Source organism: Dipteris shenzhenensis, unplaced genomic scaffold, assembly GCF_047967505.1.
Source record: "Dipteris shenzhenensis isolate YYH24624 ecotype China unplaced genomic scaffold, Dip_SZ_1.0 scaf0110, whole genome shotgun sequence".
NCBI lineage: Eukaryota > Viridiplantae > Streptophyta > Polypodiopsida > Gleicheniales > Dipteridaceae > Dipteris > Dipteris shenzhenensis.
In genome coordinates this window covers 7,778-30,041 of record NW_028239416.1, presented here as the reverse complement: position 1 = coordinate 30,041, position 22,264 = coordinate 7,778, and the positions used below count along the sequence as shown (strand labels likewise).

General features: G+C 39.2%; 1 protein-coding gene and 1 pseudogene across 1 annotated transcript; one reads left to right on the top strand and one right to left on the bottom strand.

The window, feature by feature from the left end:
- The first annotated feature begins 7,302 nt into the window (after positions 1-7,302).
- On the top strand, positions 7,303-12,453 carry LOC147879036 (uncharacterized; annotated as a pseudogene).
- Positions 12,454-14,520: 2,067 nt separating this feature from the next.
- Positions 14,521-21,340, bottom strand: LOC147879035 (peroxide stress-activated histidine kinase mak3-like). The gene is made up of 2 exons (XM_087372350.1): positions 16,231-21,340; positions 14,521-16,118 (listed from the first exon to the last, which is right to left on the bottom strand). Exons 1-2 carry the CDS (start codon positions 21,338-21,340, stop codon positions 14,521-14,523), a joined length of 6,708 nt encoding a protein of 2,235 aa, XP_087228476.1.
- Between the last annotated feature and the right edge of the window lie 924 nt (positions 21,341-22,264).

Sequence of the window (22,264 nt, the reverse complement as noted above, 5' to 3'; positions counted from 1 at the left end):
GCGACATTGGGTCCAACATTTGACACAAACGATCTGAACGAGCCGAAGTAGGAATACCTCTCTATCCAACTAGTAAACGATTAGTGATTGACTTATTGAGAACGGAGCAACTTACTTTAGTGAATCAAACCAGTCCACACTCTGAGCGGCCATTTGTTGTGTTGCACCCAGTGAGGCATATGGGAATGCGAATCTGTGACCCACAAACGGCTTCTGCCCGAACGTGGCATATACTTGTCCAACATAGCTAGCTAGAGATACAAAATCCCCATAAAAGTGTATGGGGATAAAGTCCAGAGTGCATCGACCTTGACAGCTATTGACAAATGCCAAAAGCCAGTTGATGCCATCCTGATTACCCCTTGTCACGGGTGCACCGAGCTTGATTCCTAATTGGCGAAGCGGCTCGATCTCGTTGATCCAGACTTGAGCTCCTACGTCGGTGAGATGGCACTTCCTCCAGTGTCGCGGGTTCCATCAGGTTCATTGAAACCGAGCACATGGTAATTTGGTAGCCCTGGCTTTGTAGGTTTTTTACGCTCTGTACAAAAGCTCCAGTTGTTGAAGGCACTCCCCAAAGCATGGGGACAAAGTTCCATCCAGCTTGGCTATATATTTGTACGGGGTGTGTTCCATAGTTGTAGTACCAATCTAGACCCGCATTGTTGTTCAGCAATATAAATCGTCACCAGGATATTGCTGATTTGGTATATAGACCTAGTCCTCGCTTCCGGTCGGTTGATATAAGCTGAGGAGATGTTGGTAAAGACGAATAAGATTGTGGAAAATAATCGAAGAATGCATTTTGAGTTCTATAGATTATTTTCTATTATTTATTCTTCCAGTGTTGAAGAAATCTGAAACTTTAGGCCATGAGAGGCCTTCTTATATAGGGATGGCATTTCATCGTAGGTGAAATGTCAGAACTGCTTGAAAAGGTTTTGATCTCAGCATTCACTTTTGAAGACATGTCTCTAATTTATCATCTTTCACTCGTCAGTCGAACATGTTGGATGTTTGTCTAGTGCAACTAGTTTGTGAATACGTTTTATTTGCTCTTTGTTCTTTATGTTATGTGGTTGTGGTGATTTGTGAAGTTTGAACAATCGACAACTCTTTGGTACATTTGCACAATCAGCAAATATAGAACAATCTGTGAGTGGTGACAAAGTCAGGACCAAAATTGATCTTTCTTTGTGGAAATATGGGACTTTGAATGGTCACACTTAAGCAGCAATTTCTCAAAAAGACTACCTACACCCACGAATATCAGCATTAATCACAATGATGGACAACCACAATTGAAACAAGATGTCCTACTACAGAGCAAAGACAAAGAAACTTTTGTGTAGATCCAAACAACTACTTTTGATAGACTGTGATTGACATTACTCCTCAAATTATGGTTTGATAGTCAGAGACAAACCCAATAGTAGCAAAATTGGAGGTATTTTATGACATCAGAACAAAAGGCTTGTCAGATTTCATCTCCTCTTTTTTGAAGTTTCAGAGATCTTTAAAAACCAAAACTTTGAAAAGTCTCCAAAAGCCATGTCATCTTATTGATGTTCTAGTTTCTTTTGCCCCTACATGAAAATGATCGATGCAAGAATCCATGATATAAACTTTTGATTGCTCAGATTGCATATAGATCTTATGAATACGAATGTAAGCTTGTCAGTGACGCATTTTTATTTCAGAAGGATTTCGATCTGAATTTATTTCTTGGATTATTCTAGGACCCAATGTTAATCGAATAACCAAGACTTGCAAGGCTATTGTGGCTATTTAGCGAGTGACGCGAGACAAGACAAAGACAAGCTTGGAAAGTAAGGAGAGTTGACGTCATTTCTCCTCTCTACAGTGAAATACTTTTCCCCAAAATTCCAGGTACAAGGGCGAATATCATGATGCTAGAAAGCAATAAAACAATGGTTCCAGGTCTAGGATTAAACGTCAATCTGTACGTAAACTTATCAGTGGTGAAGAGATTAAGTGGGAACTTGAATGTAGACGCAACAGTCGCGTTTATTGACATCGATTATTGGTTCAGTAAACGGTAATCTATGCAAGTCAAAAAGATGTTCATCAAAATTGTTGATCTCAAAACAGGGAACAAGATAATCGCCCAACGTTTTTGAACGTGGGTTTACAATCAGTGCCATAGAACCTGACTTGATCTCTGATAACAATTGTGCCATTGAGCCAATCCTATGGATTTTATGCCCCATATGTAGAACAGTTTCCTTGTTTTTTGAACTTGAAAAAAAGATATTGTTATTATTGTATCTGCCACATATTGAGATTTGCTGTGAAACATAACGAACAAGTTCTTTATTTAATCATTTTCACGCCATTCCATCATATCATAATTCCAAAACTTTTTCCTCCCCTTTTTCACTCAATCTTGAATCATCTTTCGTCGGTTTCTTGTTCGTGTCATTTGCTACAACATTTGGACTTGAAATCTATACCCGATCAAGTTTGGGGGCTTGAGTCTTATCATTTCAGCTTTGTTACCAATTCAGCTCCGGCGCAATAGTGGCATCTTGATCCGAGTCTAACAAGACTCAATTCGCTCCAAAAGAACGTCTTGCCGCCAACTAAGCGATAAATGTTCTGGATTTGAATCGAACATAATCCCTTTTCAAGCAAAAAACAAAATCTCTGTCAGAGTTCCAAGCAGGACGACTTTACAGATACGACTTGACGCAAAAACTAAATTTCCTCTTCACGATACATGGTTTTCAGCTGGTAATTTCCAGGAAAACGTGCAACTCTTTTTATTCGCCGAAATCTCTAGGGAAAGCATTCCGCGTGGAACTTTTCGAAATCTTTAAATTCCAAGTCACTCAATTGCATACTTCTTTTATATCAGCCATGGCTGCTATACTTCAACCTTTCAATGGTCCTTCAACATATTCATCACATTCTATGACCATGGACATGTTTAATGATGAAACCAATTTTTCAGAAAGAGTAAGTTTATAAACTGACAAGAATCTCAGCCTGATCTAACATATCAATAGGGCGATTTGTTTGCCAATTACTTTCGACTTTACAATGAATGTATTCTACTTAAACAACGTCTAGTTGTTACCAATATTCAACCAAGCTTATGCTCCCATCTCCTCTCCTAGTAGCCCAGAAGCAACAACTCCAAGTTGGGTTGACGATCAATATACTTTGATGGGTGTTAGTTGTCAGATCAAAGCAGAACTCACTTCACTTTTGAATTGTGAAACTGTTAGAAATGATGGTCAATTGAGAGCTTGGGTTCAAGATAGATTGATGGATATCGAAAGAGATTCTAGAAGACAAAGACGAAGGAAGAGTAATAGCCCAAGAGTTTAAAGTCTACGAATTGTGTTGGCTCATAAACATTTTTAATCCCGATCATTTGGAAATAATCTCAAACAGTCACAAATGGCGGTATCATATCATGATATCAATTGTAAGATAGGAGTGTTAAGAAAGCTTTCAGTTGTTACGACGTCACGATAATATAAAATTTGTAATACTAGTACTATACCTATAGAGAGCGAAAGTTAGATTTCAATTTTTAATCATTTTAGAGATAATATTTATGGTTCGATATGTTTCTACAGAGTGTTCTCTAAGAACATGATCAAGGTCACCAATGTTACCAAGTAGGAAAAAACGTGTTGACGATGCAGCCTTAATTTCCAATTGAATGGTAGCGAAAATCCAAGTCAGAACTCAGGACTCAGGACTGCACTTGCGGAGCAGACCGAAAAGTCAGCCAGAAGAAGCCATTGTGACCATGATTTTTCTTTTGCGTAAAGCCGTCAACAAGGCGTCAAGACGATGAACAAAAAGCTTTTGATATCTTGATCAGTGCTGTCCTTGATAGGCTTTTGCTAGAGCTTTGTCAAAAGCAAAGAGAAAAATTATAGTTTATCGTCCCTCCAAAACATGTAATGCAAAAACCACAGACATTCTGCAAGGAGTTTGGGAACATAAATGATAAAATCCGTTTCCTATGGACAGGGATTTATATTGTTGCATAAAAAGCTATGAGAAATCTCCTCTTTGTACTAAACATAGAAATCGATCAAAATCATACCGAAAACTAATAATAACACTATCAGCTGGCAACTAGATGCAAGAAATAATATCAACAGTTTTATTGTCAAGTGACAAGTTCAAATGGATCTGGCATTAAGCGCGGAGTGATGGTATGGGATTTTCCAAATCGGGGGATTACCCCTGAAAGCTATCATCGTTAGATCGATCCATCTATCTCAAGTCAAATGTCAAAGTTTCATCTCATATCAAGTATTCTATAAACTCAATATCAAAGAAGCTTTATTGGAGATACAAATTTACGAAGCCTGTAGATGAGGAAAATCGATAGTTTAACATCATGTGGTATGATCAAAACCAAACATCAAGTTTTTGAAATTGGAAACAAAAGCCATGTACACAATGATCAATGTCATTCGCACAGAAACACTCCACAAACTTCATAAAAAGCTCGCCTCATTAAATGCCATCTAAGCCACTTTTCTTCTTCAACAAGATCAAGATTTCTGGTAGGGACTCTATTTTGAATTGCTAGTTTTACTATTAGTCTTTACAACTCGGGAAGTTAAGCCACCAAAATGTTTCATACGATTATTGATAGCTGATCCGTCAAAAAGTCCAGAACTTCCTACTCCTTATTGTTAAATCATAAAGTCAATTGTCTTTTGTTACAATAACTTTTTGTTTCGTGAACTGATGTGAACTCTCTTTTGGACTCGATATTGAAGGAGTCTTTGGAGAGAATATTGACGACTCGAATGGATCAACACTCTTAAAACGAATGGCAGAAGTCAAAATACCACCTGCAAATGTTGTTTCATCTTGGCCAGCTCCTAATCTAAATTCACCAGCAACTCATGGACCAACTTAACAATCGTTAATTATATTTTCTTGGCTTTGGCTACAATAGCATTAGGAACTCGTCTATATGCTAGATATACCATAAAAAAATGGATAGGTTTAGATGATTATCTGATATGTCTTGGTTGGGTATGTTTCAATCAAAGCAGATAAACATTGCTAATCAGAAATAGGCTCTTACAGTTGGATTACATGTTAGTTTGAATATAGGAGTAAATGATCTAGGATGGGATAGACATATCTGGGATATGCAAACCGGTTCATGGAAAGGTATGTCATCAGCTAATATCAATGCTTTGAATGAAACAATTGTAAAACAACTGGAAATCAACCATCTAACATATTCCTAGGCGCTCTTTAGATGGTTGGATAGCAGAAATACTTTTTGTAGCATCTGGGTTCGCTACAACTTCTTCAATACTCGCCTTTTATTATCGACTTGCTCGCGATGTGAATATAAGATGGTTTAAATGGGCATTATGGATTACAATCGTTCTCAATACTATAAACTTTATCGTATTTGAAGTTCTTGTAATATTTCAATGCCTGTAAGTAAAGCTTACTTCAAATACTCTTCAAATCTTGCATGCTAACAATTTATATCATAGTCCAGTTTCTGCTTATTGGACATTTCCAGCACAACCAGGTTCAAATTGTAGTAATGTCAAATTTGTTATATTTGGAGGAGGATATCAAAATTGATTCTCGATTTGATAATCACGACATTGCCTATACCACTCATTACACGACTTGCACTTTCGAAACCACGAAAATATATTGGAGTTGGACTTATTGCTTTGGGTTATATTGTGGTTGCAGCTGGAGTTGTAAGGATATATTTTACCTATTACATGATTTGGGTTACGTACGATATCACTTGGTATGATTATTGGGTATTTCTAGCATGCACAGTTGAGAATGATCTTGGAGTTATATGTGCATGTTTACCAGGTATGAGACCTATATTTGACAAAATTATTGCCAAATTAGGATGGTCCGAATTTTTGGTAGGGTCCCACCCAGATGGGACTAGAAATTCGGCAAGAATTCTTTCAAGATCATCAACAGCTCGTTTATCCACATTTTATATTGAAGATGATTGTGATATTGAAAATTCTCCAGTGGATAATAAAGTCACAGCAAATGATCGATTAAAACGTCTTTTTTCTTTGGACTCGGTCAAAGAAAAATTTGATGGTATTGATAGTGCTTTGAGTTCAGCAACAAGTCGTTATACAGACAAGACAGACAGGACAGATATGACAAATAAATCAAAATCAGAATTATAACAACTACTTTTTATATCATTTACGATGGTTCTCCACAAATAACGTGGTGAGATTGATCTTCTAAATCCTTTATGCAATGATCTACTGGTTGAAACAATGATAATTATGACGAACATATTTCTTGTTTGGGAGAAGGCTATAATGGACGATCTTCCAAATCTGGGGAAGTCCGAGAAGCTAGAACAATTCGGAAGCCGGAATTCTCGCTGGGAAACATGCAGGTCTCACCCAAAAGAATTTACCAAAGAGTTGGATTTGATTGTCCCATATCGGAAGATTAAGATACCACTGAATACCTTTTTCGTTTCACCAGAGCGCCATTCGTCTTTTAGAAAAGGGATCATCCAAATTTGAGGACGGGAATACTCCGTATAAACAAACCAAAAACCTTAAAAATGTCCTCGAGTTTAGCTAAAAAGCTTCTGATGCTTTGACAAAAGAAAAGTGGCTGACCTAGAAGCAGACGGATTCCAATTTGGGTTATTCAACCGTTGACACGCGTAGTTTTTAAAAATACTTGTCGATATTCAACATCACCTTCCTAGAGGTATAGCATAACTCGAGAAAACATGTACTCCTCGGGTACCATGAGAGGCAATTTTCGGTAGACTGGGTCCTGAAAATTGACTTCTCAAGTCCAATAAACCAACCATTCCATCTGGAACTTGTTGCATTCAACTGAAGGTCTTTGCATTTGCGCTCTAGCTCTTGATGCACATTTGATGATTGGTTCCACGTGAAATAGATACTCGAGTCACCACCAAAGGCGTGTTGGCTAGACAAGGAAAAGATAGAACCCACAACCCTGTCACTGTGGAGTCCTGTGCGCATAGTTTTTGTACTAAGGTCTAAAGTAACTTGTTGCTTGTATGTTTCTCCTCTGCGGGCAGCTTGGGCAGTTATGTTTTTTGTACCTCTCTCGTCAATTTGTTTTCACGCATAAACTCTGGAAGTCTTATTGCAAAATAAACCTACGAAACTTGCCACTGGAATCTGTTCGCGTCATGCTTGTGAATCTGTTGTTCATTATCTGCCCAATTCACCCCTGATTCCTCTCGGAATCCTGACCTAGTTACAAGGTCTTGTGCTGTTTCTTCCCGTCGCAATGGCCACGACAAGGACCAGCCGGAGGTCGCAAAATGTAGCAGCAGGAGGTCAAGTACCTACGAACATATCTTCGAATGTCCGAATGAGAAATGCAAAGAGGTTCTTCAAATACAAGATCTCACTTCTTTCGCCAACGTCGGTACAAATGAAGCAAGACTCCAATTCCAAACAGAGATTAAACCCGGCAGCTCAACTTAGAGCAAGTCAAAAGAAGAAACAAGAGAGACAAAATCAAAGCCAAGGACACCAGTGTTACGAGCCGGAAAACAGTTCACTGTTGGAAGTATTGGTCATAATGGTTTGATATATCTTAGGTATAGAGCTTTTTGTTTCTGTAGACATCAACTTTTGATACTTATTCATTCTAGGCCCGTAAGTCGCCCTGGTAGCGAATTACGTCCAGTTCGTCCAACAGTCGCTTCACCAAAAGATTGGAACTACCTCGGAACAGGATCAACGTCAATCTTCACGTCGTCAAAGATCGAATTCCTTTATGGTCATGACAGTATATACTCTAGTGAATATTCTATTGTTCTTCCGAATAGAAGGGATCCAAGTGAATTCTCTGATAGAGGTCGACATGGTAGCAGCTCAAGACCTTCAAGATTACAACATGTTCGTTCTCATTCTTTTTCAACAGTGGACGAACATGATCGACCTACTCGACCAAGTTTTGGAAACAAAGTAGGTTCACCTCCAACAAATGGTTTACGGCGTAGTATTTCGCAAGAAATGCTCTACGAGAATTACCACCAATACCAACAACGATTCCAAAAATATCAACTCCAAAACCTATCCCACCACTTGATGAAAGTTTTACTATGATTGCTATTTCTCCAAAATTGGCAGGTCACCTCAGATTGGTAAAGAACAAACCCCTAGAAGTCTCGTGCAAAAGTGGAACCTGTCATTGTTGATGATGAACGTGCTTCGACTGTAACCTCTTTGGCGCATTCATCAATCATATCTCGGGGTCAAAATGTTCCAGAACCATTATGTCAACTTCCAGATACTTCAGATGTCCTAGTTCCACGACCTAGAGCTTTAAGGGATTCCATTTCACATAATTCATCTGCACAGCTTGCTCTCGACATTTTTGATAACATAGCAAGACATCCTAACGACCCTTCAATTGTAAGATATTCAACAACAACTGACGACATTATTGCAGCTACACCCTCAATGCTGCGTAGCTTATATAACCTCTCCAAATTTTCTGGATTATGAATTATTATCCGATTTTTTTCTTACTTATAGAGCTTTTATGGCATCTACAGATCTTGTCACCTTTCTTCTCGCTCGCCTAAGGTGGGCTGTAGACAGAGTAGAAGATTCAGGACGTATTGTACGAGTTAGAACCTTTGTAGCTCTTCGTCACTGGATTTTGAATTATTTTTCCGATGACTTCGTTCCAGATCTTGCACTTCGAGTTCAATTTTGTGATTTGGTCAATGGTTTATATCATGATTTACAAGAACGTATAGATGGAGGTACAGGCGATCTTAAAATTATTGGAGAACTTAAAAAATGCTGGAGAAGAACTTGTGGTTTGTACTGGATTACAGCTAGAATGAGTCATTCTCCAGATGATGATGTTTTTCCTGGAGGAAGACCTGAATCAATTTCGATTATAAACGAATCAGAGCTACCTGCTCATACTCATCTTCAAAATGAGAATCAAAGTCAATCAATGCAAGAAAAAATGACTCCAGCAATCAGAATCCCTGCTCCTGAATCACCAAATATTAAAACTGTTGCTTATTCTGATGGAAAAACAAAACGTTTATCAACAGGGAAGTTATCACCAAATAGTGTTCAAAGCCTTCATGTCTTGTCATGTTCTTTTCCAGTCAAATTACCTACCATGCTTAGTTTTATCAGGAAGACATGCACATGAATCAGATGATAATCTTGGTCCAGGTCCTCGCCCTGTAAATTCATCTACAAGGTCAAGAACTCAAACTCCAATTGCAGCTCCTTTACCTGGCGTTACTCATCAAAGAGCTCCAAGTTTCAATGAAACTCTAAAAGATCCCAAACGACAATCATTCAATCCAGAAGTTGTTCGTGTTACTGGATTTTGCAGAAGAAACACCAGCACAACCTGGTACTTTGATACAATCTTTATATGAACCTGTTTCACCATATTTCGAGTTTAAACCTTCACTGGCACCAACCCGTGGTTCTGTTCAATATGATCCATCAAGTTCTAACTCTGATAGACATTCAAATGGAGACAATTCCAAAAGTCTATTTGGTTCTCTTCGTAAAAAGTTTGGCTCACCAACTGCTTCTGCGAATACAAGTCAAGTCAGTAGAAAAGAAAAGAATACAAATGGTTCAGCTCCTACAAGTCAAGTCAGCAGAAAAGGAAATAACGCCAATACTTTGACTGATGTGTCGAATTCTCAATCAGGAAGAAAGACACCACAAGCCGTAGAAGATCTATTGAGCGTGTTTCCCAAGGTGCAAATCAGAATTGATTTGCTTTCCTCTTTTGCTGCTGAACAATTGATGAAGCTTTGGAAGAAGCACAAGATGATGGAGATTCAATCAGAGAAACAAGAGCACGAGCACCAAAAACTTTTGATGAACATTTATCAACAATGGATGCATCAAGAGATCATAAAAGAAGAGGTAATCGTAGTGTAAGTCGTGGAAGTCGATCAATTGTAATTGTCGATGATACAAATCCTGAAATACCTATGATGTCTGGAGGTCTTTCACCTATTGTTGATGAAGGATTTATGGATCGAATATCCAAAGATAGTAGAAAACTATCTCCAAGAAATTCGAAAAAATCCGAGGTCAAAAAGGTCACTGGAAGTACATATGTTTCATCTGGATATAAACCAAGAACCCGTAGTGGATCTCGTGGAAATGCTCCTCACAACAAGATAAGTAATTCTGCTCAATCTAGAGCTTCACATGTATCATCAGTTCGAAAATATGTTTCATATCACAGCGGAATATCTCGAGCTTCAATGAGAACTCCTGTAAAACGTCAGCCAGTAAATCCTCGGAAGCTCCACCTTCATCATTCTATCATACACCAGCACAAAAATTGAGAAGACGACCTGGTGGAAATCTCAAAGATAGTAAACTTGAAGGTCAAAGACCTGCAAGACGATATTCTTTAGCTTCATTGTCAACTGTTTCTAAAGCTGGATATGCAGAGTCTAATGCAGAAATGGAAATAACACCAATCAAAGGAGAATCAGAAGATGGAAAAAGTCGTAGAACTTCTGCACCTGCAAAGAGAAGAAAATCTATTTCATTGATTGCTACTCATTCATCTCAACCAAACCTAAGACCTTCATTCGAAGCAGAAGTAGCTAAACTTAAGGCATTACCTGATGATGAAGATGATGGTGGAATCGAGACTACACTTTTGAAACTAGAAGGAAAATATGAAAAGAAATCACCTTCGCTTGGTTCACCTCTTACCCCAGCTGATATGAGATTCCCAATTGGTGACATTGATTTTGGTACAGATGATGAAGATGAGGATGAAGATGAAATAAAACCGGCACCTGAACAGAACGAAAAGGAAGAAGAGAAAAACAAAAAGCATCATGAACATGTTGAAGACGTTCATCCAGACCATACCTTGGAACAAGCTACTGGTGAAGAAATTGCCATTGCAAAACCTATCAAGATAGCAGAAGATCGTGCTTCTTTGACTTTTGTAAGCAAAAAAGGTCATCAAGCTAAAAAGTCAGAGGCCGAATCTTCAACTTCATATTCATCAGTTCCTCTTCTACAAAGATCAGATGAAAAGAAGAAGAGTCCTTCAAATTCAGCTGACGCTCTTGATGGCAAATCTACAGATACAGAAAAAGTCAAAAGTGTCAATGGTAAACAGTCTAATATTGATAAGAGAAAGAGATCAGTGGATACACAAAATACAACAAATACACAAAAACTCAAAGTTGAACCAATGACATCTTTCTTACTAGATGATACTCAGGAATTGACCGATGATGATGGATCTGAGAATGACGAGAGTGATGAAACAAGTATAGACACTAGAATTGCAGCTCGCAAAGACCTTGGAAAAGATTATGACAAGGAAGAAGATTCCCCTGTTGCTCCTGGACGTGCCCCAGCAACTCGTCAAAAACCTCATCATCCAGTTCAACCTGTTCCACTTGATGGTATGATTGCACCAAAACAAACTCAAAATACCACTTTCAGACAAGGTCTACCTACTCCAGTTGGATCCCCAGTCATTGATCAATTGGAAGAAAAACGAAATTCTGCTGCAAAGTTGGCTGCTTCTAGTACTCCTCGTTCAGCTTCTCGTATCAATTCCTATGTACCAAGGCGAACATTTACTCCTCATCAATCTGGATCTTCATTTCATGCTGCTCATTTGCCATTCATTCTTGCATACACTGCAGATAAAATTGCTAGACAATTAACCCTCGTGGAAAAAGATGCTCTTGATTCACTTGATTGGCGAGAACTAATTGACATTTCTTGGAATCAATCTCTCAAACACATTTCCGATTGGGTTTCCTATCTTCGCAGCCAACAATCATGGGGCATTGGGGTTGTCATTGCCCGTTTCAACTTGACTGTTAAATGGGTTCTCTCCGAAATTGTGCTCACAGAAATGGCTACCGAGCGAGCTCGAGTCATTACTCATTTCATCCACATTGCCGCCTCATGTCGACGCATCTATAACTACGCCACCATGTACCAAATCACCGTCGCCTTACTCTCCGCTGATCTGCTTCGCCTCAAGCGTACATGGTCACTAGTTGGACCTGCAGAGATGGCTACTCTTGCAGAGCTGGAACAACTCGTCCAACCACTGCGCAACTTCCACAATTTGCGAGTCGAAATGGAAACCAGCCCAACGCACAAAGGTTGCATTCCATTCATCGGCATTTATACTCGAGATCTGGTATACAACGCTCAAAAGCCTGCACTCGTCACTACACCTCCTCAAAACAGCATGGAACCGCTCGTCAACTTTGAACGCCACAGAACAGCAGCAAACATCGTCAAGAGCTTATTGAGGCTGCTAGAGATGAGCTCCAAGTATGCATATAAACGTGACCCGGAGATCTTGTCCAGATGTCTTTGGATCGCATCCATGACGGAGAATGATATCAAGGAGAGATGTGACAAGCTCGATTGATTCAGTAACCACTCCCTTCTCAAGAAACGGAAACGACCGAATTCAATTTGTGCGATTAATTAAATAAAACAATTTGTATGCATCTACGTATGTATGTGTTTTCTTAAACAGTACGCTAGTTACTTTACTTGTTCTTGCGAGCGACGAAATACCCCCTTTGATTTTTTTTGCTTTCAAATATTTGTCATATAACAATCAACCAGAGTCCTCTCCCATATATATACTTTACTTTTTCTACTCTTGTAATACTACTCTACCTTACACCACTACCATTATTACCATCCAATCCTACACAATAGCATAGCGAATTGATCAAATTTAAAGCAACTTTATGCCATGTGCGTCTGTCTCTACGAGTGAAATGTAGAAAGTGAAAATGTGCAGGTTGATGCAGCAGGTGAATGGTGAGCAAGTCAGTGATCCTTGAACCTGGTCTTGGTCAAGGCTGGAGAGTATAGCTTACCATGATCTGTCGCGCCGTGGGTTGCTTGCTTGCCGATAGCTCATGTGTAGAGCATTCAGCTCAGCTCACCTTGTTGTCATCTCTATATCCAAACGGAAACTGCACTCTCTCCAACCTTGCTTTTCTCAAACCTTGGGCTTCCTCGCATCCTTCCACGCCAACTTATGCACACTGATAATCATATCTCAACCTCCCTCTCCAACCCAGCTCAACTCCCTCAATGAACAGCATCAACAACAGTAACAAGCAACAATAGCAACCATGACAGTCACCAACACCCCAACTCGCAACCGCACCCGTCTCCTCCTAACCGCAATCCACCTCACGACCCTAACACCCTCCACGCTCTTCGCGATCCCACACGCCCTCACCATCGTGAACACGCACCACGAGCTCCTGATATGCTGCCTCGCTCCACGTCTAGCTACTTTTCTGGTCGCGATGCTCATCGCGGTCGCTGAATTCGGCTGGATATGTCTTTTGCTTGAGTTACTCCACCTACTCTGGGCCCGAGGTGGCCAACTTCTCTCCATACTGCCACACGCCCATCCCCATTCCATCTCCCATCCCCATCCTCATCCTCATCTTCAACCTGATTCCCATCCTGCTCAAAACGCAAATACAACCTCAACAACCCTCCTATCCCACGCATCCCTCTGGACAGCACACCACCTCCTAACAACGCACCTACCTTCCCACCTTCCCCTCGCACTACCGTGGCGTATCGGCACCGCGGTGCCGCATCTTTTTGTGGTGGGTGGACTGTTGGGTGCGGCGCTGGTGCATGGGTGTAGGGAGAGGGCGTGGGAGGAGGTGTGGGTTCGTGATCGTTTAGAGGGGTTGCGAAGGGATGATGGGTTCGGTGGGGATGAGCTGGTTGAAGATGAAGATGAAGATGAAGGTGAAGATGAGATTGAAGATGGGCAGGGATTTGGTCATGGATCGGCTGGAGATTGGTGGACACACTGTTATGATGTAGAGTGCGGAGTGACAGATGTCATGGGTGGACGTTTCTAAAACTTGTTTGCATCTCATCTCACCTTGCTTGTCACAATGGGCTCACATCAGATCTCACCAGACAAGCTTCACTTAAAATGGAGCACAAAGAGAACATGAAAGATATCAATCAAACAAGATCTATATTCATATGCATATGGAAGCAGGCTAAACAGAGTTCAAAACAAACTCCATGAAAACCACCCCAGAAAATGTTATATGTGTTGTCCTTCAATTCCCCGAAAAGAAAAAAAAGAAGAGTCCAATGGTGAAATATAGTATGTACAGCGTGGGTATCATCAGAAGACAATAAGAGTTTTGGTGGAAGCGGGTAAAGGAAAAAGTACATGAAGAAATTTGGTGAATATTAACAGCGTGAAAAGTGAAAAGATGCGTGTCGATTTATGATAATGATCATGAGGCTGAGGATGATGGGATGGAAGAGGAACAATTTTGATGATGTGAGCGTGAGTTGTATTTCGTAGATTTGGGAATGGCGGAGGAGTTGGTATAATCGAGTTTACTTTTTGGAGGAATTGAGGTATGAATCTAAAAGTGCTTGGAGCGTTGATTGTCTGAGATATCGTGGTTAGCACAATGTACTGAGTTTATAAAGTGTTTTCATACCGGACAGGTTTAGATAAATAATCATTCATTCCTGCGTTCAAACATTTCTCTCTATCACCTTCAATTGCCGAAGCAGTCATAGCAATAATCAGTACATCCCTGATTATCGGATCCGAGTTTTTTCGTATTTCTCGAGTTGCATCGTAACCATCTAGATTTGGCATTTGAACATCCATCAAGACTATATGGTATGGCGTTCCATGATCTCGAGCTTTTTCGAGTGCTTCCACAGCTTTTCTCCCATCACCGTATGCTTCACATTTAAAGCCCATACGTTGAACAAAAGAGATTGCAATCTTTTGATTGACTGGATTGTCCTCTGCAATTGCTATTCGTATTGACTGACGAGGAATCTTGGAAACGTCCCCATGATATGGCTTTGAAGGATCTGACGAGTTTACTGTATGATTGGAATTTGCCGACGATTCATCACCATCAGCTGTGGTATTGTTGCCAGGTGGTGTGATGTGACTGACGGATGATCGAGGACTAACTGTGCGAGATGGTGAAGCACTTGACAGATCGGCTGGGCCTGCTTTACGGAAATTGATTGTAAAACCAACTGTAGTTCCAACACCAGGTGCAGAATCAAGCCAAATTTTACCACCCATCAAATTTTCTACAAGTCTCTTGCAAATACTTAAACCAAGACCTGTTCCTTGAAAAGCTCGTGATGATGTACTTTCCACTTGAGTAAATGGTTGGAATAATTTAACTTTTTGTTCTTCTGGTATACCAATTCCAGTATCAGTAACTGTAACTGTAATTTTGATATGGTCTTTTGTTTCTTCCTCACTAATGGCTTTGACAGTTACAGTTCCAGCACTTGTGAATTTGTAGCTGTTACTGAGTAAATTCATCAAAACTTGATGAAGTTTTACAGGATCTGCAAGTACTACTTGATCAGGATCAAGTTCCAACTTTTGAATAGTCTGTAATCCCTTTTTGTTATTTTGATAAGACAAAGCTCTGACAATCTCTTGAATGATTTTGGTAACATTTACAGGTAATTGATCAAGCTTCATCTTTCCTGCATCAAGTTTGGTAAAATCCAAAAGATCATTGATAAGACTAAGTAAAGTATCGGCACAAAGTTGAATACTGTTGGCAAATTCTGATTGTTTAGAAGAAAGGTCTGTACCCTTGAGTAGTTCACTCATTCCTATTACACCAGTAAGAGGAGTACGAAGTTCATGAGAAACATTCGCCAAAAACATTGATTTGGCTTTTGCAGCTTCTTCTTTGAGATGCATGTTTTTGATTGCCTCTGCTTCTGCATGCTTTGCTTTTGTTTCGGCTTCTCGAGCTCTACCCAAAGCTTTTCGTTGAGCTCCAATCATTGCTACATTTTCAGCACTAACTTTTTCAATCTTTTTGAGGAATAGGGCGTTTGCTAGAGAGATGGAGATTTGATTAACCAAAAGATTCAAAACAGTCAAATTCCTGTCTGTGAATTTGTTTGGAGGGCCTTCTACGTAGATGGCTCCAAGTAAATCATCTGCTCGTATGATTGGTAAAGAAATGACAGCTTTTCCTCCAGGATGTCTTTGAAGATATGCATTTGATACTCCAGAAAAATCTTTCATCATCGAGTAAATTGTGGACAAAGACAGTTTCTCGAGATCTCAAAACATTGACGGTGACCTGTAAAGCCAATTGACGATCTGCATCTACAGTGTTTATATCAAGACCTTCTGGGTATGTTATAGTTTCATCAGGTGTTCCAATGGCACTAATACTCCATTCTTTATGTTCATCTTTGATTACAATTCCAACGAGATCTGCAGATGAGATTTCTGTTATAATCTCAGCCATCTTGCCCATAAGTTTATCGATTTGTAATTCTGATGATAATATTTGACTACAATCTAAGATGCTAGTCAAATCAATCATGTCAAGACCCATTGCTGAAAAGTCGGTTTCACTACCAGATTGACTATGGCTCTGATTAACTTGTGCTTGTGAATTGTTGGGTGGAAGAACAGGTTGACCAACAATCTTGGGATCAATATCGTTTGGCTGGAATTGTCTTTGATCTGTATTATCTGGTGCTTTTGGTTGATATTGAATGCCATTAAGATTTTCTTCGGAGACTCTTTGTTGAGGTAATCTGTATGGATTCATGCTTGTATCAATAATGTCTGTTTGACAGATAGCATCACTTGTGGCGGCACGAGTTTGTGAAGAGAATATATGAGCATACGCTGTTTCAATCTGCCGAACTTTACCAAATCCACTCACTCTTCGATAAGCATTTTGACAATCTCTTAAAAGTCGAATAGCCATCCTTTTAGAACCCATTCTTATCATGGAATTAGCATAAAGTTCCAAAACCAGGGCCTCAGTAAGAATAAATCCATGTTCTTGACAGTGATCCAAGGCTTCTTCATAAGTTGAAAGAGCTGATTGTGCATCTCCTATAATGTCTGAAACTTCTGCATGAAGTAATAAAATTTGAGCTTTATAATTGACATCATTCACACTGAAAGAATCGTTTATTTTCTTTTGATATCTTTCAATTTCATCCAGTTGAGCTTTTCTTTCTGCAAAAGTTGGTCTAGATCTTATGGAAACACAATAACTAAGACAGAGATAAAAATAATTGTCGTATACAAATCTTGTTGATAACCATGGTTCACAAGTGACTGCAAGAATTTCTCCCAACTCCATAGCTGCTTGATAATGTCCAAATAGAAACAATGCAAGATGTTTGAATGTCCAGTAAATGCTTTTTTGTCTATCAGGAGTTGATGATTTGCTTTCGATCAAATCCATATAATCTTCATCATTATGAGACATGTCATCAAAAATTTTTGCAGCTGGAGAAAGAGTTGTTTTGCCTTGTAATGCCCGAGAAAATTGTCTTGCTGAAACTAGAAAACAACCTCCTCTCATATCAATTACCCAATCAACAAATTCTACTCCTGAATCTTGAACAAACATTTCTGTATCAACAAGATCTTGGGAACTCCATATTCTGCAACAAGCATTGATACCCAAGTTTAAAAGTGCATTGATTCGATCACCTGCTGCCATACTGGCATTCCAAGCTTCTGTCAATGCATAAACAGGATGAGTGAGTTTTCCAGTGAGGTGAGACATGAATACAACATGAATTGTTAGACCACGACCAACAGTGTACAAATCATCTTCGAAGATGTGTAACCATGATCGACTCATTTCTGCTAATTGAGTTGCGAAATCTACCATACCCAAACGATTCACAATAATAGCTGCAAGATGAATCAAACCCATTCCACATTGTGGATAAGCTCCTCTTTCTAGTTGAGTTCTGACCATCAAAATGGCAGTTTGATAAAAAAGTACAAATGAACTCCAGAAAGCAGTACTAGCAAGTTCTACCAAAAGAACTCCAATTGTTTCCATATCTGCATCAATTTCTTCGTTTCTGACGAGCAATTTGTTTTGTTCCAAGTTTTCCAATTCAGGTAAAATAGATTGAAATTCAGCATCACACTCTTCAAGTGTAAAATCTGGTATTCTTAGACCAAGGCACGTCAACGCATTTTTGAGAGTCTCGAATCCTTTTAGATTGTTTCCTTGTCGGGCATAAGCTCTACTTTCAATGATAAAACATGGAGCTTTATCAAGCATGGTTTTTGCATTTTTATAAACTACCTTGACAAGATCTAGAGCTTCCATGAAATTGGATTGGTACCAATTATTTTCAGCAGCTTTAATGTGAAGTTTTAATGTTTCTTGATAATAAACATCTTCTCTTGACTCGTCCCAAGGATCTTGTTGTAGCAAAGTCAAACAATTGGAGAGACAATCCATTGCAACAGGTCTTGCACCAGATTCAAATGCATTTTCCGCAGCTTCATATAAGATTTCTCGAAATAAATGTCTAATCTTTACACGATCTTTGAGCAATTCCACAGATTCAGATATATGTTGAACTTTTTGATGAATATCCATAGCTTGTAACCAAGAAGAATCAAAGTTGTCTGGATCTACCAGATTTTTGGCGAGCAAATAATGCATTTCTTTCTTGTCATATTTATCCAAAAGAGAATTTGCTGCTTGCATATATCTATCATGAGCGAATCGAAATCTTTCTTCAGTCTCTGTTGGCATTATGATAAAAGCATTCAAGGCAGATTGAACACCTAATATTGGATCTACATCTTTAGCAGATGGAATAGAATCTGGATTCACCGATTTATCCTCGACAGAATCTTGCATCAGCAATCGAACACAAGGCAAAGAAAAATTTCCTCCCAAAAGTGATGCCCATGAAAGCAAGACTGTTGAATCTTTAGGTAATTCTTGTAATCTTCTGGTTACAAAATCATTATTCATTTGAGATCCATAACCATCTGATACAAATTCAGTAAAGATCTTGTCCAAATCAAATTCCCAAGCTGATTGAGGCCATGAATAATATATGCATCCTTTTCGAAAAAAAGATTCCAAAAGTTCTCTGATAAAAAATGGATTTCCTCCAGTCTTTTCATGAATTACAGCAACCAGAGGTACAACATATTCTCTATCACGGTGTATAGTTGCAGAAACATATTCTATTGTTTCAGTGTCTGTAAAAGGTCTAAGTTGTATCTTTTTGGATCTGGTGACTAATAATTTGGCATTTTTACTCATTTGAGATTCTTCTCGAGTTGTTAAAACAAGAAATAAAGGTATTTTTTGTTTGACAATACTACCAAGAAGGTCTAAAGATTCTGCATCTGCAAAATGAAGATCATCTACACCCAAACATACAAAACGCATAGAAGCAATGACTTGAAGAACACCAAGGATTGTACCCATAAATCTTGAAGCTTTGGCGGTACCACCAGTTCTAAGCCATTCCGAAGCAATATTTGAAGTTCGATGAGAATTAGGATTTGGAAGAGATAGAGAGGAAGAAGAATATGATGCTGAAGTTGCTGAAGTTCTTCTGTGAGAAGAAGAATGAGGAGATTGTACTTGAAGAGTGATACCACCTTTTTGCACTGGATTCAACATCCACTTGGGAAGATTCAGGAAATGGTGTAAATGAGTCCAAACAGGTCCAACATGTTGTCGTATTTGATTATGAAAAGAAGTTGATACGTCTGCTTCCGAGAATATTTGTCTAAATAAAGAAGATATAACACGTAAAATGGGTTCAAAAGGAATTTTTCTGGCTTGATCAAATTTTGCAGAAGCAAAGTAACCATGGGAACGAGCTGGAATTTGCAGACTATGCAACATGTTTGATTTTCCCAATCCGGCCGGTCCAGAAATACTGACAACTTCACAATAAGGTTTTGCTTTTCCAGCAGGAGTCTTTCTAAACATTTCATTGGAAGATTCCAAGACACTGTTGAGTTGAGGAATAAAGGTGCTATCAAAGTTGGATGGAACCTCAGAATTAGTACCGTCTCTCATGGAGATGCCACTTCGTAAATGTGAAGAAGATGGAGCAGATTGTGATGTTGTTGTTCCTAAAGATGTTACTTCAGCATTTTCCGAGTCAAATCGAATTGATGATGAAGCTTCATTTGATCTATCAAGGCTTGTAAGAACTGCTTGCTCTTTTTGTGATGGTTCATTTTTGCTACCTTTAGTAGACTCTGATGCTATTGTTGAATCAGTCAAACTTGTCAGGTCTGGGTTTATTTCAGAGCTATTTGAGGTTAGAAAAGAAACGTTTGAAGGAGTTGACGTGTTTTTGCTTCTTTTGGCACAAAATGTATTCATGATTTTGATGATTTGTTCTCGTTCATCGCCACGACCAATTTGATGAGCAGGCAATTGAAAGTATGAGCTAACATCCTTGGTTGCAATTTCAAATGTCTGTATGGCATCTGTTTGACCTTGATCAAAAAGTTTGCGAATAGCGATCAGATCATGTTTCAATCCTACGACCGAGTTGTATCGATTATCAATATTCTTTTGTGTCATTTTAGCAATTACTGCTGACAATGCATCAGGTATATCCAGACGTTTGGAAGAAACTTGAGGTATCCTTTTTGATAACACATTTTGCATCATTATCAGCGGAGTTTCACCTTTGAAAGGAGCCTCTCCAGTCAAAATGGTCCAGAATAAAACTCCCAAACTATAAATATCAGTTCTTCCGTCTGGTTGAGCTGGTAATCTACCCGTCTGTTCTGGAGAGATATAACGAAGTTTTTGTTCGATATTGGCTTCTCTACTAAACGAGTACCATCCTGCTGTAGTCAACCCATTTTCAAAAGATCTTGTTCCGGCACCAAAATTGATCAACATGGTTTTGCCAATCTTTGGATCAAAGTAAAAAGCATCGTGACGTATTTCTCCATGAACCAAACGATTCTTGTGATGTAAAATTTCTAGACATGTTGTAGTGCCAATGGCAAAATCGAGAAACTGAGTAAGTGATATCAAGTTATTTGGATTTGTGGATTTTGTTTGAAAGTCTGGTTTGGCATTCTCGACATCTCCATCGCTATCTTCTGGATGAAAGAGGTAGTTTCCAACATCTCTAAGGTAATTCGCGCCCGGTGCTTCGACGATAGATATGGCGAGACCATCTGTATCATGTCTAGGAGCGGCTACTTTGACCAACTCGATGGGTCGAACAAAGTAATTGGAGTTGGTATCATCCTGTGCTAGGATCTGCTTGCACAATTGAAACTCGCGTTCAAGTCGTAGGATGTTTCGAGATACCCTTGCGACAACTTTGGCCTTGGAGTCTATCTTGGTACCATAAAAGTGCCAATTGTCGTAGGTAGAATGGTAGGGAGGTAAGTCAACGTCCCACTCGTAGCCCGGGATGGCGAGCAGTCTCTCAAAGAGACTTGCGGGGCTCTCCATGCAAAGCGCATAGTAGAAACGATGAGGATAGATGCTTTGGATTGAATCTTCCAATCGTTAACGAGCGTTAATTATCAAGGTAAAGTCGGTTACGTTGATGTTTTCGGCCTTGAAATTGTTAGGAGATCGGCGATGACGACAGGTTGCGTGCCAAAATTAGTTTTATCCTACCCCTGCACATTCGCCTCAATCCGATCGTGAACTCAAATCTGGATGTTCAACTGTGGTGATGATTGAGAAAGTAAGTATGGAAACCAAAATAATTGAAACATATTCACTAAATGGATGGGAAAAACAGCATGCTAAACTACAGCATGATAATCACTCTCTGCAAAGTGTCGATCATTCTATAAAACAAGCGTAAATAGAGACGACACACCAAAAGCTTGTTAATGTATGTACTCTTGGTACTAAGTAGTATATACAGTAGCACTACGGCGATATTAGACCGGTTCGGACAACATCACTTTTTGGGATTTCTCCATTTTCATACACGATATTTCTGGTTCAGCATCAAAATGCGTGGTATGATAGTACTGTTGTCAATAAAATCATGTAATGAATTATTTGAGGCAGATCAGTGGAGTGTTATTAGCCTTTGAACCTCTTTACTTTTTCTTCTCACGAGTGGTATATAAGATTTCAGAATGACCCTTTTGATATCTCTACTTTCTAGTCGCTTAGGTATTCCAAAGATCACGATCCCACGTGAGATGTAGATATTGCTCAAGCTGAATTTAATTTTTGGCCTTGCCTTTTTTGAAGTTTCTAACCCAAGTTCTAGTCCTGTTGATTTATTGCTCTCTGCTCAGTGTGACTACTACATTGTAAGAAGAGGTCCAGTGACTTTTTTTGATCAGTATCGATGATTCATTACTAAGAAAAAGCAATCGGCTGGCTTTGTTTTGTTACTACTCTGGACTA

Excerpts from the sequence above, each read along its gene's own strand:
- LOC147879035 (XM_087372350.1), bottom strand. The coding sequence starts at position 21,340 with ATGGAGAGCCCCGCAAGTCTCTTTGAGAGACTGCTCGCCATCCCGGGC. Across the intron at positions 16,119-16,230 it reads AACTATAACATACCCAGAAG|ATTTTTCTGGAGTATCAAAT; the intron begins GTCTTGATATAA and ends CGATGATGAAAG.